This window comes from Macrobrachium nipponense, chromosome 24 (genome assembly GCF_015104395.2).
Source record: "Macrobrachium nipponense isolate FS-2020 chromosome 24, ASM1510439v2, whole genome shotgun sequence".
Classification (NCBI taxonomy): domain Eukaryota; kingdom Metazoa; phylum Arthropoda; class Malacostraca; order Decapoda; family Palaemonidae; genus Macrobrachium; species Macrobrachium nipponense.
In genome coordinates, this window is record NC_061091.1 from 46,911,406 (window position 1) to 46,925,756 (window position 14,351).

General features: G+C 38.3%; 1 protein-coding gene across 1 annotated transcript in view; it reads left to right on the plus strand.

Annotated features, from left to right (window-relative positions):
• LOC135205599 (uncharacterized) overlaps window positions 1-14,351 on the plus strand; it is a 349,446-nt gene that overhangs the window by 128,510 nt on the left and 206,585 nt on the right. Inside the window, exons 4-6 of the mRNA XM_064236373.1 lie at window positions 135-1,004; window positions 1,152-1,271; window positions 1,683-1,808. Coding sequence (XP_064092443.1) covers window positions 135-1,004; window positions 1,152-1,271; window positions 1,683-1,808 — 1,116 coding nt within the window. The remainder of the gene's footprint in view (window positions 1-134; window positions 1,005-1,151; window positions 1,272-1,682; window positions 1,809-14,351) is intronic.

A 14,351-nucleotide genomic window follows, 5' to 3' on the forward strand; every position in this document is an offset into this window, starting at 1 on the left:
GTTTGTAGCTATGAAAAATACAAAATGTCTTGGAAAGTTTGTCATTGTAGGACTGTAATGAGGGCCATTAGTTATGTAAACAAGATATTACTGGTTTTAGTTTTACATATTAATGTATTGATATTGACTTTCAGGTCCATGTAGGGAACTTCATTCAGAGGATCGACTTATTATTCCTATCATTCAAGATGTTATTGTTCAAATGCAGAAGGAAATGGCTACTAAAACTAAGGTTTCAATTGTTGCCAAAAAGGAACTTGTTACAACAACAATCAAAGAGGACACTAGCAAGGCTTCACCTGTTTGTGAAAGTAAGGAAGAAACTAAGAAGGAAGCTAAACCTGAAGAAAAGGAAAAAGCTCAGGAGAAAACCGTTGTTCCATCAAAACCAGTAATCCACGTCCATGTGACTAATTTGTCTAAGTATGTACCAGTAGAAGCTATTAAAGAAGCTATGAGAACTTTAGGATCCACCTCAGAAAGTGATGTTAAGCAGGAAAAATTTATATGTGAATTTCAAAATCCTCTTCAAGCCATTCCTGCAGTAGTTTTTATGAATAACTATCGTCTTCCTGACATGAAGTTGAAAGTTTATGCAGAGGAACCCCTTGACTTTAAAGATGCCCCAGTAAAACCTGCTGAAGAAACAACTGAACAAACAAATCTTGTATTTAAACGTTACAATGATGACATTATCAGTAATTTGCGAGAGGCTGTGACAAAAGATATAAATTATTTTACATACAAGACACAAATTTGTAAGGCCATTAAGTGCAAAACTCAGGATGTTTGTCATAACTATCATAATATACAAGATCGTAGGAGAAGTCCAATAACAAATGAATACAGTTGTACAGGATCTAGTCTTGCAGAAGCTGGTCAGTGTCATTCGGTGATTGAGCGCATGTTTCACTTAATCACCTTCAGAGCTGAGCTCTGTCCAGATGCTGTTAAAAGAGGTGTATGCCGCTATAGGTATGGCAACTGTCCTCATGCTCATCCAGGTAATAATAATATACACTATTTGGTTATGTTGTTGCTGGAAATCTTTGTTTCAACATATGTAAACCCAAATTCTACATTTAATATGAACACAGTTTTTTAAAGTTAAATTAAATGAATTTTGTAGGCTATAATCACCATTTTTACAGAAACACCTGAAATGTTCTTCCACAAACATTGGGAAAATCTGTATATTGAAGGATTGGGAGAAACCTTCAAGTATGTCAATGGTGCTATCAAGAATATGTTTAAGCTCCAGAATACCACAGGTATGTCATTCATCTTTTCCCAAGGAATTCAAATTGAAGTTCAGGGACCCTTTTTTCCTTGTCATAATGAGGATGCAGTGGACATTGATATGTGTAGTCAAACAACTGTTGGAAGTGGTTTAGTTATATTTTAAGAGCTTTGGGGAATGTGAAAGAAAATGGAATTTTATTAGAATGATTAATTTACACATTTTCATTTTTTACAGTTCAAAATTAATTTTCTATATTAGTAATAGAGTTGCTCACCATAGGAAGTTACTCAAACTTATCCTATTTTTGTTGTTACCATCATCAAACCTCAACCTTATGTGCTGCTGAGCAAGTGGTATTATTAATAGAGCTAAAACAATAAAGTTAAGTATGGTAATATTTGCCCATTTGATATGATGTAAATAACTATTCTTGCTAAAGACTTGCAGGTAGTGGTATTGACTTCTACCTTTGAGATGGTGCAACTGCTCACAAAGACATTCCAAAATGTGGCCAAGTCATGTCGTCAGAATGTTGTTGCTGTGTCACAGTATGGTAGTGTTGCAAGTAAGTTTTATTATTGATTTTGGTAGAGGTATATTTGAAATTGTTAAGATTGCCCTCTCGGTTAGATTAGATTTTCTGTAGTACTGTATTCTATCTTTTGTAGTTTTAAGTAATGCTTCACTATTTCAGCAGTAATTGAGAATGGATCTGTATATGTGAATGGCCATTATATGTATAATAATAATGTTCATTCACATGCATAAGTGAACATCTTATGCAAAACATAATTCCTTGATCCCATGTTGAATTTAAACTTGTGTTTGGGAATTGAAAAATAATTCAGAGAAATAACAATATGAATAGTTGTATTGTAAATATTCTTTAAAAATTGTCAGGGTTTAGTCTATAGTTGAAAAATTTTATGAGTTGATATATATAGGTAAAGCATTGGGTAATTCCTTATCTGTGTTAAGGGGGCCGGCCGGCTAATGCCATTTTTTAAGGACAGGACTTTGATATTCATACCACTTAATAAGGTGACTTGGGACATCTCCAAACCGCATATGATTTTCGCCTTTGACCTTCGGTTTTGTGACGCCAGGGTGATTTATCCCGAAAATAACCATTTTTCAAATTCTATCTCCTCCCTTGATATTTAATATTAAGACCTGGGATTACTACCATATATAGACCTGATGTAGACCTCCAATCGAATGGAGAGTTTTTTTCTAAAAGTCATTTTTTTGCTAGATATGAATTTTTCAATATGGTAAAAAAATAAACCCTATAAATCAGGAGAAAAAAATTTATAAAAAAAAAGACGAAACAAAAATTGGAAAAAAGGGCTCTATTTGATTGTTCTATAATGTCGTTCTGAGTTATATACCAAATTCCAATGTTATAGCTTTAAAACTAAGTGAGAAGATAGATTTTGAAGGTCAATAAGTATAGTTTTGAGATATGGGCGTTCAAAGTTTTCCTTCGTATTTCTATAAAGACAATATTAATAAATAATGATTATTATGAATGTATATTTCTTTTTTGTGTATTAATAAACCAAAACTATTTTATTTATCATAATTTAATCATAAATGATGATCCCTTTGCTCATATATCGCAGCCTGGGGCACTGCTTGAGGCAAGATGGGGCACTCCTTCCTACGCAATTCTCTCTCTCCCCTTCACTAACTCGGCTTATTACTGCGAATTTTCTTCTTCTGTATGTTAGCGAGATGTTTTCCTTGTATTTTCCTCTTTGGCATGAAGAAATTCTTGCCCGAAACAAAGATAAACAAACGTAAATGCAAGAAAATGTTAGAGGTGAAACTCGAAGGTGTACTTTTTTTTTTTACAAAGACAATTTAATAAATCATGATTATTATGAATTTCATATTCCATTTTGGGTATTAAAAAACCAAAACTTTGTTATTTATCATAAATGAAGATCTCTTTGCTCAAAGATCGTAGCCTTGGGGACAGTGTGACGTGTACTGTCAGGCAAGAAGGGGGCGTTACTAAGCAACCCTTACTACGCAACCCTACCCTTTCTCTTCACTAACTACGAGTATATTATGATATTCTGTAATACTACTAGAGCGATTTTTCTTCGTCTGTATGTTAGCGAGATGTTTTCCTTGTCTTTTCCTCATTGGCATGATGAAATTCTTGCCGAAACATACATAAACATACGTAAAGGCAAGTGAATGTCAAGAGGTGAAATGGAATGTGTAAACTACTTGATGTCTGTGATCGTACTAATTCATGACTGGACTTGGTAGCTGAGCCTGAAGTCTCCTTCTCGTCTCGGGGAATGTCTACAGATGCCATTTCTCCCAATTTCTTTGACAATAATTATAAGAATTTACGATAATAGAAGAAATATTGCATTTTCTTGTACGGATCAGTGTTTTAGGCTTATTGAGTTATGTTAACTAATTTCCCTGTAACTACGAAAGTAAGAGGAATTTTGACGAAATATTTCGTATACGTATTCTCAATTGTCATATGAAGCTCCATGAGTTTTTTCATGACTGCATTTTTCGCCTTATACCTCCATATAAAGGGGTTCCGGCCGGCCCCCTTAAAGCTTGGAAATTAATGCAACAGGATATAGATGTGTAGAACTTGAAGAAGCCAGATTTTTGGTAATTAGAGAGAAAGAAACTGAAGGGTAAATAGTAATTGGTTGAAACCAAAGGGCTTTTTGCATAAGGAGTACCACTTTCCTTGTGTATTTTGCAGTGCGCAGTAAATTATGCTGAAGGGTTTTTGCATCATGTCTTCATATTTCATCTGCTGTTTTTGTCATGACTCTTCATCCCTTCTTTCTGAACTTCTTGGTGATATGCTGAGAGAGTCATATTAAAAGACCCGGGTGTAATTCTGGAATCCAAAGAGGTCATTACTCCTGCTAAGTGAGGCATATTTAATTTAATTTAAAAAAAGACAGTAAGTATCGTTTTCACTTATTTTCTGTTTGGTCAGCAGATGAATTACAGTAATGTTGGCAAAGAAAAGGAACAAAAGCCTCATATCGTATTTGCTACTGACCCATGAATAGACAAAAGAAGAGGACACCCTTTTTTTTCATTGATCTCCTTACAACATATGTCACTGCAGAGATCCTCTCCAATGTTTTGAACCACTTTTCTGGTAAAGGCTTTTCTCAGAGGTGCAGGAAGCCCTTGTCTTTGCTAGATTTTCTTCTTGCCTGATGTCCACTTCAGTACACGTTAGCCCGTACATCATCCTCATTGTTTTTTGATAGATGAATAATTTGAGAAATTTGTGAGATGCTGTCAATGAAAATTGACTAGCTTGTGTTAGGTATCTCTTATCTGACACTGAATTATAGAAAAGGATGCTGCTTCTTGACTTCCAGATCTATTCTGCTGGCCTTATGAACCCCCAATTTTTCTGTTCCTTGTTTTGTAAAAGGACTTCACCAACAAGTTAGACAACACCAACACCAGGTGATATGCAAATCTTGATCAACTCCACTTCCTCCTGACACCATCATCATTCTCATTGAAATTGAGAATAGTGCTTTATAATCTTATACATATATGTTGCTGGACAATGGAATTAAGTTAGGCTTCTCATCTGAAAAAGTGCCCACTACTAGATTGCATATCTTTATTGGCTCTTCTTTGTATGTTTAATATATACCATCACTTGTATTGGATTTGATGTTTCACTCCTAGTGTATCAACAATATGACAAATTTTCTAAGAAAGTTTGTATTTTTCATAGCTACAAACCTGAGGTCTTAACAATAGGATAATTTCTAGTGCCTAGCTGGATCCGGTTAAAAAGCAGATGAAAGCAAGGAATCTTGTGATATCTGGCAACGCATGCATAGATCGGGTGAAGAGTGGTCAAGGACCACGCACCTATGCCACTATGTCAGTCTTTTCTTTAACCGCCTGGGCGAGAGTCATGTTTAACTTCTCTCAGGCTTTACCCGGTTCAGTGCCTGTTTCGCTTGTGTTTGGGTATGGTCACACCTTTATTATATGTACACCTCATCAGAGGATTTGCCACTTCCTGTAATATCTGACATTGTCAAGTAGTTTGTTTAACTTTTGATGATCATGTACAAAGAAAGCTAACCAGATATGGCAAAAGGAACAGAGAATAATGGAATGCAGTCCTACTACTACAGTAGCTTGTGTAAAACTGAGGAAGGGTTTGATGCTCATAATTGTAGAAGAAGCTGTGATGGAACAAATTTGGAAATATTGAATGGCTGGGCAGAGTACAGGCAGTCCCCAGTTATCAGCGATCTGGTTATTCAAGGATTGTCTAGGGATGAAAAGTAGCAATTTTTGGTACTGATATGGGCTGATTTCTGGTTATCGGTGCTGCTAATTGAGTATTGGTGCCCATATATATACCTAACAGAGGCGCTGATCTCTGGTTATTGGCATTGAAAATCGTCAATTTTCAATTAGCAGATATTTTGCTTATTGTCATGCCATCGGAATAGAACCCCAGCCAATAACCCGGACTGCTTGTATATGAGAAAAATCTTTAAGGGGGCCGGCCAGCTAATGCCATTTTTTAAGGGCAGGACTTTGACATTCATACCACTTAATAAGGTGACTTGGGTCATCTCCAAACTTCATATGATTTTCACCTCTGACCTTTGGTTTTGTGATGCCAGGGTGATTTATCCGGAAAATAACCATTTTTAAAATTCTATCTCCTCCCTTGATATTAAATATTAAGACCTGGGATTACTACCATATACAGTGGTACCTCGACATACGAAATTAATCCGTTCCGAGGTGGCCTTCATAACCTGAGCAAAATTTTTGTATCTTGAACCGCATTTTACATGTAAATTGCCTGATTCGTTCCAAGCCCTACAAAAACACCCCAGTAAATTATATTTCCAGGCTTACAACACATGTTCTAGGGTTACGACGCTGACCCAACGGAAGAAATATGACTCCAAAAAGGCAAAATACTGTACATACTTGAATGATATTCAACTGCATGTAATGTTCAACCCCAGTTTTACTGCATATATTAGGACTTTAGCATATGTTCCTTAGCAATAAGCCTAGCCTATGTTAGCAGTTGCTACTATAGCCTAGTCTATGATTCTGACATCTAAACCTAAAAAGCTAAAAGCTTAGAATATGCCAATAAAGTGTATAAATAATCAGTATGTACTCATTACAAATAATTATTAATTAATCATTAACTATAATACACAAAAAAAAAAAACTTCCAGCCTTTTGTTTACATTCAGCACTTACGAGTACCGAACGATTGCCAAGCAACCACTTTTCCTAGCACACAGTAAGCCATAAATTTTCATTATCTCTCTTCAACTAATGAAACTACCAAACAGCATAATAACCATTCATTTCTATTCTTTATTCTATCTTTACTTAATGGAGATACCGAGTTACTGACAGCTACAATGAAACATATAATATTAAAACAGAAAAAAAATTCTAGAAAATACGTATATGTTGGCTTTGATGATAGCAGTCTGATTTATTTTATATTTTATGATATCTAATTCACAATTTTTTTTTTATTAAATGTATTGCATGTATTCATTTCAAATAATTATTAAGTAACCATTAACTATAATAAAAAATCAAACCAACAAAATAAAGCTTCCAACCTTCTGTTTACGTTCAGCACTCACGAGTACTGAACGATCGCCAAGCAACCACTTTTACCTAGCACACAGTGCGTACAGTAATCAAATTTTCATTATCTCTCTTCAACTACTGAAACTACCAAACAGTATAGTAACCATTCATTTCTATTTTTTATTATATCTTTACCTAATGTTTTTTTTTTATTAAATGTATTGCATGAATAAGTTTTTCAATTTACAGGCGGTCCCCGGGTTACGACGGGTCCGGCTTACGACGTTCCGAGGTTACGACGCTTTTTCTTAAATATTAATTGAAAAATCCGCCCTGGGTTACGACGCTTGTTCCGAGGTTACGACGCTGACGCTCGCTCCGAGTTTACAACGCTTTTAAAAAACACAAACTATGATAAGAATCCTTTATAGTTTAGCACAGTTTCTCCTCTTCTATCTCTCTCTCCTACCTCTCTCTCTCTCTCCTCTCTCCTCTCTCTCTCTTCTCTCTGTATTTTCTGATGAAAATAATCACTAATTAGTGTATTTTGATGTTTATTTTCATGACTAAATACATTTCATAAAATATAAAATTAATCAGACTGCGATCATGAAGCCAACAAATACATATGTATTTTTTAGAATTCTTCTTCTGTTTTAATATTACATTACAATGTTTCATTATAGCTGTCAGTAACTCGGTATCTCCATAAAAATAATAATTCTCTCTCTCTCTCTCCTCTCTCTCTCTCTCTCTCTCTCTCTCCTCTCTGCTCTCTCTCTCTCTCTCTCTCATCTCCTCTCTCTCTCTCTCTCTACTACAAAGAGTATGTAGTTTTTTTGTATGATAAAGAAATGATTTACTATTTTCAAATATTAATATTAATTTATACGCAATAATATCAATTCAATAAAGAAAATACCATAGTGAATTAGTAAGATTTTAGCTTATATTTAAAAAATTATGGAAGAATGAAGGAAATCCCAGTCTTCTCTGTAACCTTTTCCTCAGATGCAGGTACTAAAATGTCAGATATGATCAAGTTCTGTGACAGCCCGAGGGGAAGAGTTGGGGGAAGAGCTGCAGTGTTGCAATGACGTGGTCCTGAAATTTTTTTTCCCCCCCCTCTCTCTCCCCCCCCTCTCTCTCTCTCTCTCGTCTCTCTCTCTCTCTCTCTCTCTCCTCTCTCTCTCTCTCTCTCTATCTCTCTCTCTCATTTACTGAGACTCGAGATTTTTTATGTACTTGTACTATTTGTTTTTTAATACTTTCAAATTAAAAATAATAATAATAATATAATAATAATAATAACTGTAATTACAAAATTCATATGTGATAGTATTTTAAAGAAATACAATACGTACTAATCTATCCATGTCACTTTTAATTAAGGTTAAAACTCTCTCTCTCTCTACTCTCTCTCGCTCTCTCGTCTCTACTCCTCTCTCTCTCTCTATCGTCTCTCTCTCTCTCTCTCTCTGCCGACACAAGATAATAATGTGTCATTGTGGTAACTCAATCCCTCTCGCTGGAAGCTTATAAGTATTTTTTGAGAGAACAGAGAGAGATAAACACACTCTCTCTCTCTCTCTCTCTCTCTCTTTTACCGAGATGAAAGAATTTTTATGGTACTAGTATGTAAAATGTTTATTGATAATTTCAGTTGTTATTTAATAATAATAATAATAATAATAATAATAATAATAATAATAATAACAATAAAACTTTAATTACAAAATTCATAATGGTCGTATTTTAAAGAGATGAAAATGACCTTTCCATTTCACTTGTAAGGATAATTCCTCTTTCTTACTGAGATGAGAGAATTTTTATGGTAGATGCATGTGTTTATTATATTTTCAAATAATAATAATAATAATAATAATAGATAATAATAATAATAGAAGTAGTAATAATACGATAACTAATTTCAAAAGAAAATTCTTCCCTTTGTCTTTTTCTGTATCAATTTCCCTAACTCAACTCGAGTGACACTCGGAGCTTAATGCCATACAATGGGCAACGGAATTTAATGGTTTTATGTAATTCTCTCTCTCTCTCTCTCTCTCTCTCTCTCTCTCTCTCTCTCTCTCTCTCTCTCTCTCTCTCGTACTGAGATGAGATCATTTTCATGGACATGTATGTAATCGTTTATCATTATATTTTCCAATAATAATACTTATTAACTGTAAGTACAAAATTCATATCTGAGTATTTTAAATACAATAATCATTCATTTCTCTCTTTTAAATACTGTGAGGACAACTCTCTCTCTCTCTCTCTCTCTCTGCGCTCTCTCTCTCTCTCTCTCTCTCTCTCTCTCTCTCCTCTCTCTCTCTCTCTCTCTCTCTCTCCACAAGATACTTGTCATACATTTGGTGTTTCTATTTCTTCCTTTTATCTCTCTCGCTCTCAGCAAAAGAATTGATAGACAGACAAACATAATTACACAGTCTCTCTTTCTCTCTTCTCTGGAGAAATATATGTGGTTTATGGGAGGGGGCAAAAAAGTTGCCTTACAGACTCATTTCAATCTATTGAAACCGTAAGGATTTATTTTTTTTTTTTTTCTCTCTCTCTCTCTCTCTCTCTCTCTCTCTCTCTCTCTCTCTCTTGTATTTTAATGAAAATATACAGTAATTTGTGAATACACAGTGTTGCACATGAAAAAAGTAAATTAGTGATAATTTTAGAGATAAGCCCTAAGAAAAATTGCAAATTAGTAGTGAAATTTTCCCTGTGGACATGTTTTCAAGAACGTCGTTCCGGCTTACGACGATTTTCGGGTTACGACGCGTCTTAAGAACGGAACCCCCGTCGTAACCCGGGGACCGCCTGTACAGCATCCTTTTACCAGTAGAATACATAGAGCACATGGGGTAGATGCTGACCAATAGGAGAGCAGGATCTTATGCGTGACTAGCATCTGGAACCAATGGGAGAGCGGGAGGATGGTGGCGAGTCTGCTCAGTTGGCGGCGCGCAAGTTTTAAAATTGTTCTCTGTGGGCCGGGCGAATCTCGGTACTTTACAGCAACAACCTTTCGTAACTTGAACTATTTTCATATGTAGAGCCAAAAAAATCTTCGTATTTGCTTTCGTAACTCAAATTTTTCGTGAGTTGAGCCTTTCGTATGTCGAGGTACCACTGTATAGACCTGATGTAGACCTCCAATCAAGTGAAGAGATTATTTCTAAAAGTAATTTTTTTGCTTGATATGAATTTTTTCATTATGGTAAAAAAATATACCCTATAAATCAGGGACAAATTTTCAGAAAAAAGCAGAACAAAAATGGGAATAAAGGGCTTCATTTGATTGTTCTATATACCAAATTTCAGTGCCATAGTTCAAAACTAAGGGAGAAGATAGAATTTGAGGGTCAATAAGTATAGTTTTGAGATAAGGGTGTTCAAAGTTTTTCTTTTTATTTCTACAAAGACAGTGTTAATAAGTAATGATTATTATGAACTTCATATTTCTTTTTGGATATTAGTAAATCAAAACTATGTTATTCATCATAATTTAATCATAAATGGAGATCCCTTTGCTCATAGATCGTAGCCTGGGGCACTGCATCAGGCAAGATGGGGCACTCCTTCCTACGCAACTCTCTCTCTCTCTCTCTCTCTCTCTCTCTCTCTCTCTCTCTCTCTCTCTCTCTCTCTCTCTCTCTCTCTCTCTCTCTCTTCTGTATGTTAGCAACATGTTTTGGTTGTCTTTTCCTCTTTGGCATGATGAAATTCTTGCCGAAACAAAGATAAACAGACGTAAAAAGTAAGCGAATGTCAGAGGTGAAACTCGAATGTGCAACCAACATCACGTTTCTGCTCGCACTAAAGGGTGGTAAGCTGAGAACCTTCCCTCCTGCAATTTATGGAATTTGTACAGATGCCATTGCTCACAATTTTGACAATAATTATAAAAATTTACCATAACAGAAGAAATTTTGCATTTTCTTGTACGGATCAATGTTTTTGGCTTATTGAGTTACGTTTAGTAATTACCCTTTAACTACATAAGATGAATTTTGATGAAGTATTTCGTACCTATATTCATAGGAAGCTCCATGAACTTTTTCATGACTTTGCATTTTTCGTCCTATACTCCCATATATAAGGGTACCGGCCAGCCCCCTTAATAGCATAGATCTACACTGTTTTCTGTGTAAACCAGAAAATTAATACCCACATAATTTATATATGTAGTACTACATATATATAATTTATATAGTACTACTTACACATAAAAGCATATGTATCTAGTGTATGCACATAAATGTATATGTACTTGTATAGGCAGTCCTTGTTTATCAGCGGTATTGGTTAATGGTATGTATTCTGGTTTTATGGTGCTTGGCTAACGACAACGTTCAGATTTTCAGCAATGGTAATTGAATTTCAGCATCATTAAGCAGTTTATTGGCATCAGTAAGCTGTTTGTTGGCGCCAATAAGTGGTTAACAGTGCCGGTAAGCAGTTTATTGGCACTTATAATGTCGTAAACGCCATTTATTACCATAATTATCCCTGATTTTGAGTTACCGGAGATTTTCAGTTAGCAGTACTCGGCTGGTAATAAAACCCCAGCTATTAACCAGGGACAGCCTGTATATGTCGTAGGTGTAAAAGGTTATTGTTCATAAGCGAACAAACCTTCGGTCTTAAAAATAGGCTAATTTCTTGCACCTAGCTGGATCCGGTTAAAAAGCAGATGAAAGCAAGGAATCTTGTGATATCTGGCAACACGTGTAGCTCGGGTGAGGATTGGTCAAGGACGACGCTGCTACGCCAATCTTTCTTTTGACCGCCGGGGCGAGAGTCGTTTTAACCTCTCTTGGCCTTTTCCCGGTTCATTGCCCATTTCGCTTGTGTTTAGTGTGTGTGTGTGTGTGTGTGTTTGGCTGTTATTATGGCTTCTTCTGCTCCTTCTTGGCGTCAGCGTATGTGCCCCGGAGTTCCAGGTTTTCCATGTTCTCGTTTTCTGGCTTCGGCAGTGACCTTCCCTCACATAGCATGCAGTAGGTGTCGTTCTAATTTTTGTACTTTTACGAATCCTTGCACAGAATGCCGGGCATGGCCTAAGGAGTAGTGGAGGTCATTTTATGGCAAGAGAGAACATCGGAGGGTTTTGACTCTTCCTTCTTGGGATTCCCAAATTTTTCTCCTCTTCCTGATGTTTCGTCTCCTGCAGTAGTCAACCCCCATAGTAGCGTTGCCCCTGCGTCTCCTTCCTTTTCTTCCATTGATTCGTCGATGGAAGTATCAGGCCACCAGGCTAATGTTTGTAATGTAGCCCCTTCTTCCTCGGGAGTTTATTTGATTCCCAAAAAGGGTGAGGCTTTTTCATCAATCTCTTCTCTTTCAGAGTCGGAGGCGTCCAAAATGGCAGCGATTTGGAAGATACTCGGGCTAGGGGGTCCCCCGTCCTTGGGGGGGTTGCTAGCGCATTTTGCGGAGGCTTGCACCCCCCTCCCCGGTCTGGCCAGGCTATCCCCCCTCTTCCCGGCCTCATCTTCGTGGGTAACAGAAGTCAGCCATCTTGTAATGTTCCGCCAGTGTCCGAGTCGGAAGTTGTTGGTCTCATTCGTGGGTTTAACAATTTGGAAAGTAGAACTCAGGCTTAGTCGTCTTACACTCCTTCTTGCTTGGAAGCCTTGGTGGGAGCTACTCAGGACCCCAAATCATCTATTCAGCTTCCTTTGTCGGTGCACGTTCAGTCGGTCTTGCAGAAGGTTAACGCCTCTGTTTTGGACCGGGATGGTTCGCTTCGCTCTAGGGGCTCTACCAAACTAGTACTCCCGTCTCTCACAAGACATAGGAAGTACTAAGCTACGGTCAATTACCCAGATGTTGTGACGCCAGATATAATACATAATCAATCAATCAATCAATGCTACAAGCTCTGTTTTTTTTGTTGTCACGCCATCTTAACCCAGACATCATTTGCCTGAAGCCGGGATTGACTGGAACAGGTGAGGTCGGTGGCTCCGTCCTTGTCTCCGCAAGATGCCTCAGCATTGGAATCTACGGCGGCCTCCATGTTGCAGACGGTTTCTTGGCTGGACCTCTGGTCTGTGGTTATTGCAAAGATAGCTTCCGACAGGTCCCCGGAAGGGTTGGTGAGTGCCTCCTCGCTTGCCAGTCTGTTGCAGTCTGGGAGCAAGGCGTTTTCATATTTGGCTCACCTCAGTGCTAATTTATGGGCTAATCTTCTGATTAGAAGGGACGCGGCTTTGTCTAGGATGGAGAGATCACTTGACACGGAGTCCTTGCTGGCATTGAGGAACAGAGATCTGTTGGAGTCCCAATTTTTGTTTCCTCGGACAGAGCTCGAGAATGTAATAGACCGGCACTAGGGTGACACCAAAGACAGACTGGTGCACCAGGCCTTGTCTAAGTCAGAGTCTCATCCTCGGAGACGTCTGGCTCCTCCTCCTCCTCCCCCTGTCCAGCAGCAGTCAAGGAAATCGTCGCCTGGTAGGCCGTCATTCCTTTAAGCCAAGAAGGTGCCCAAGGGGCAGAGGTAAAGGGTAGATTAGGCGCCTCTCCCTCTCCTGTGCCACGGGTGGGGTGGGTGCCTGGCTGGCCATTGGCCCAAGTGGCAGAGTTATGGGGGCGGAGAAGTGTGTGGTAGATGTACTTCGGGTGGGATACCTACTGCCATTTGACTTCTCTCCTCCTCTGTCGGACAAGCCGCAGCTCAGGTAGGCATACCCTCCAGATTCTCTGAAGTTCTTGGGTCTTCGGGAGGAAGTGCAGAAAATGCTGGACAAAGATGTGATAGAGGAAGTAGTGCGTCCATCCCCTGGGTTTTACAGTCACATCTTGGTGCCACCTTGAATCACTTCATCAGGAAGACACGGTTCAAGATGGTGACCCCGTGCTCGGTGTTGGCAGCCGTTAGGGAAGGCGACTTCATGCTGTCGATAGACTTAAGGGACGCATACTTCCAAATCCCTGTTCATTCTACGTCAAGGAAGTTCCTTCGCTTCTCTCTTGCGGACAAGGTCTTCGAGTTCAAAGTCTTGTGCTTTGGGCTGACGACAGCCCCTCAAGTGTTCACAAGGGTCTTCTCTTTTGTGCAGGACAGGGATCATCTACTTTGGTTCTGTCTGGAACTGGGCATATTAGTCAACCAGGAAAAGTCGAACCTTGTACCCACTCAAAGGATTCTCTACCTGGGCATGGTCATCGATACTACAGTGGCAAATCTTTTCCTGTGATCAGAGATTGGAGAAGTTGTGGGTGGTGGCGCGCAACTTCCTGTCAGAGTCACATCAGTCAGCTCATCAGTGGCAGGTTCTTCTAGGAGTGTTGCCTTCCCTGGAGAAGCTGGTCCCTCATGGGCGTCTTCATCTTTGGTCTCTGCAATGGAGACTGGGGGAATTCTGGTCTCCGGCGGGGGACTCTCCCCTGTTAATCCTCTTACGCCGATTGGACGTATTATACGTTGAGATAAATTGTCTGTCGGGTGCCGATTGGACGTATC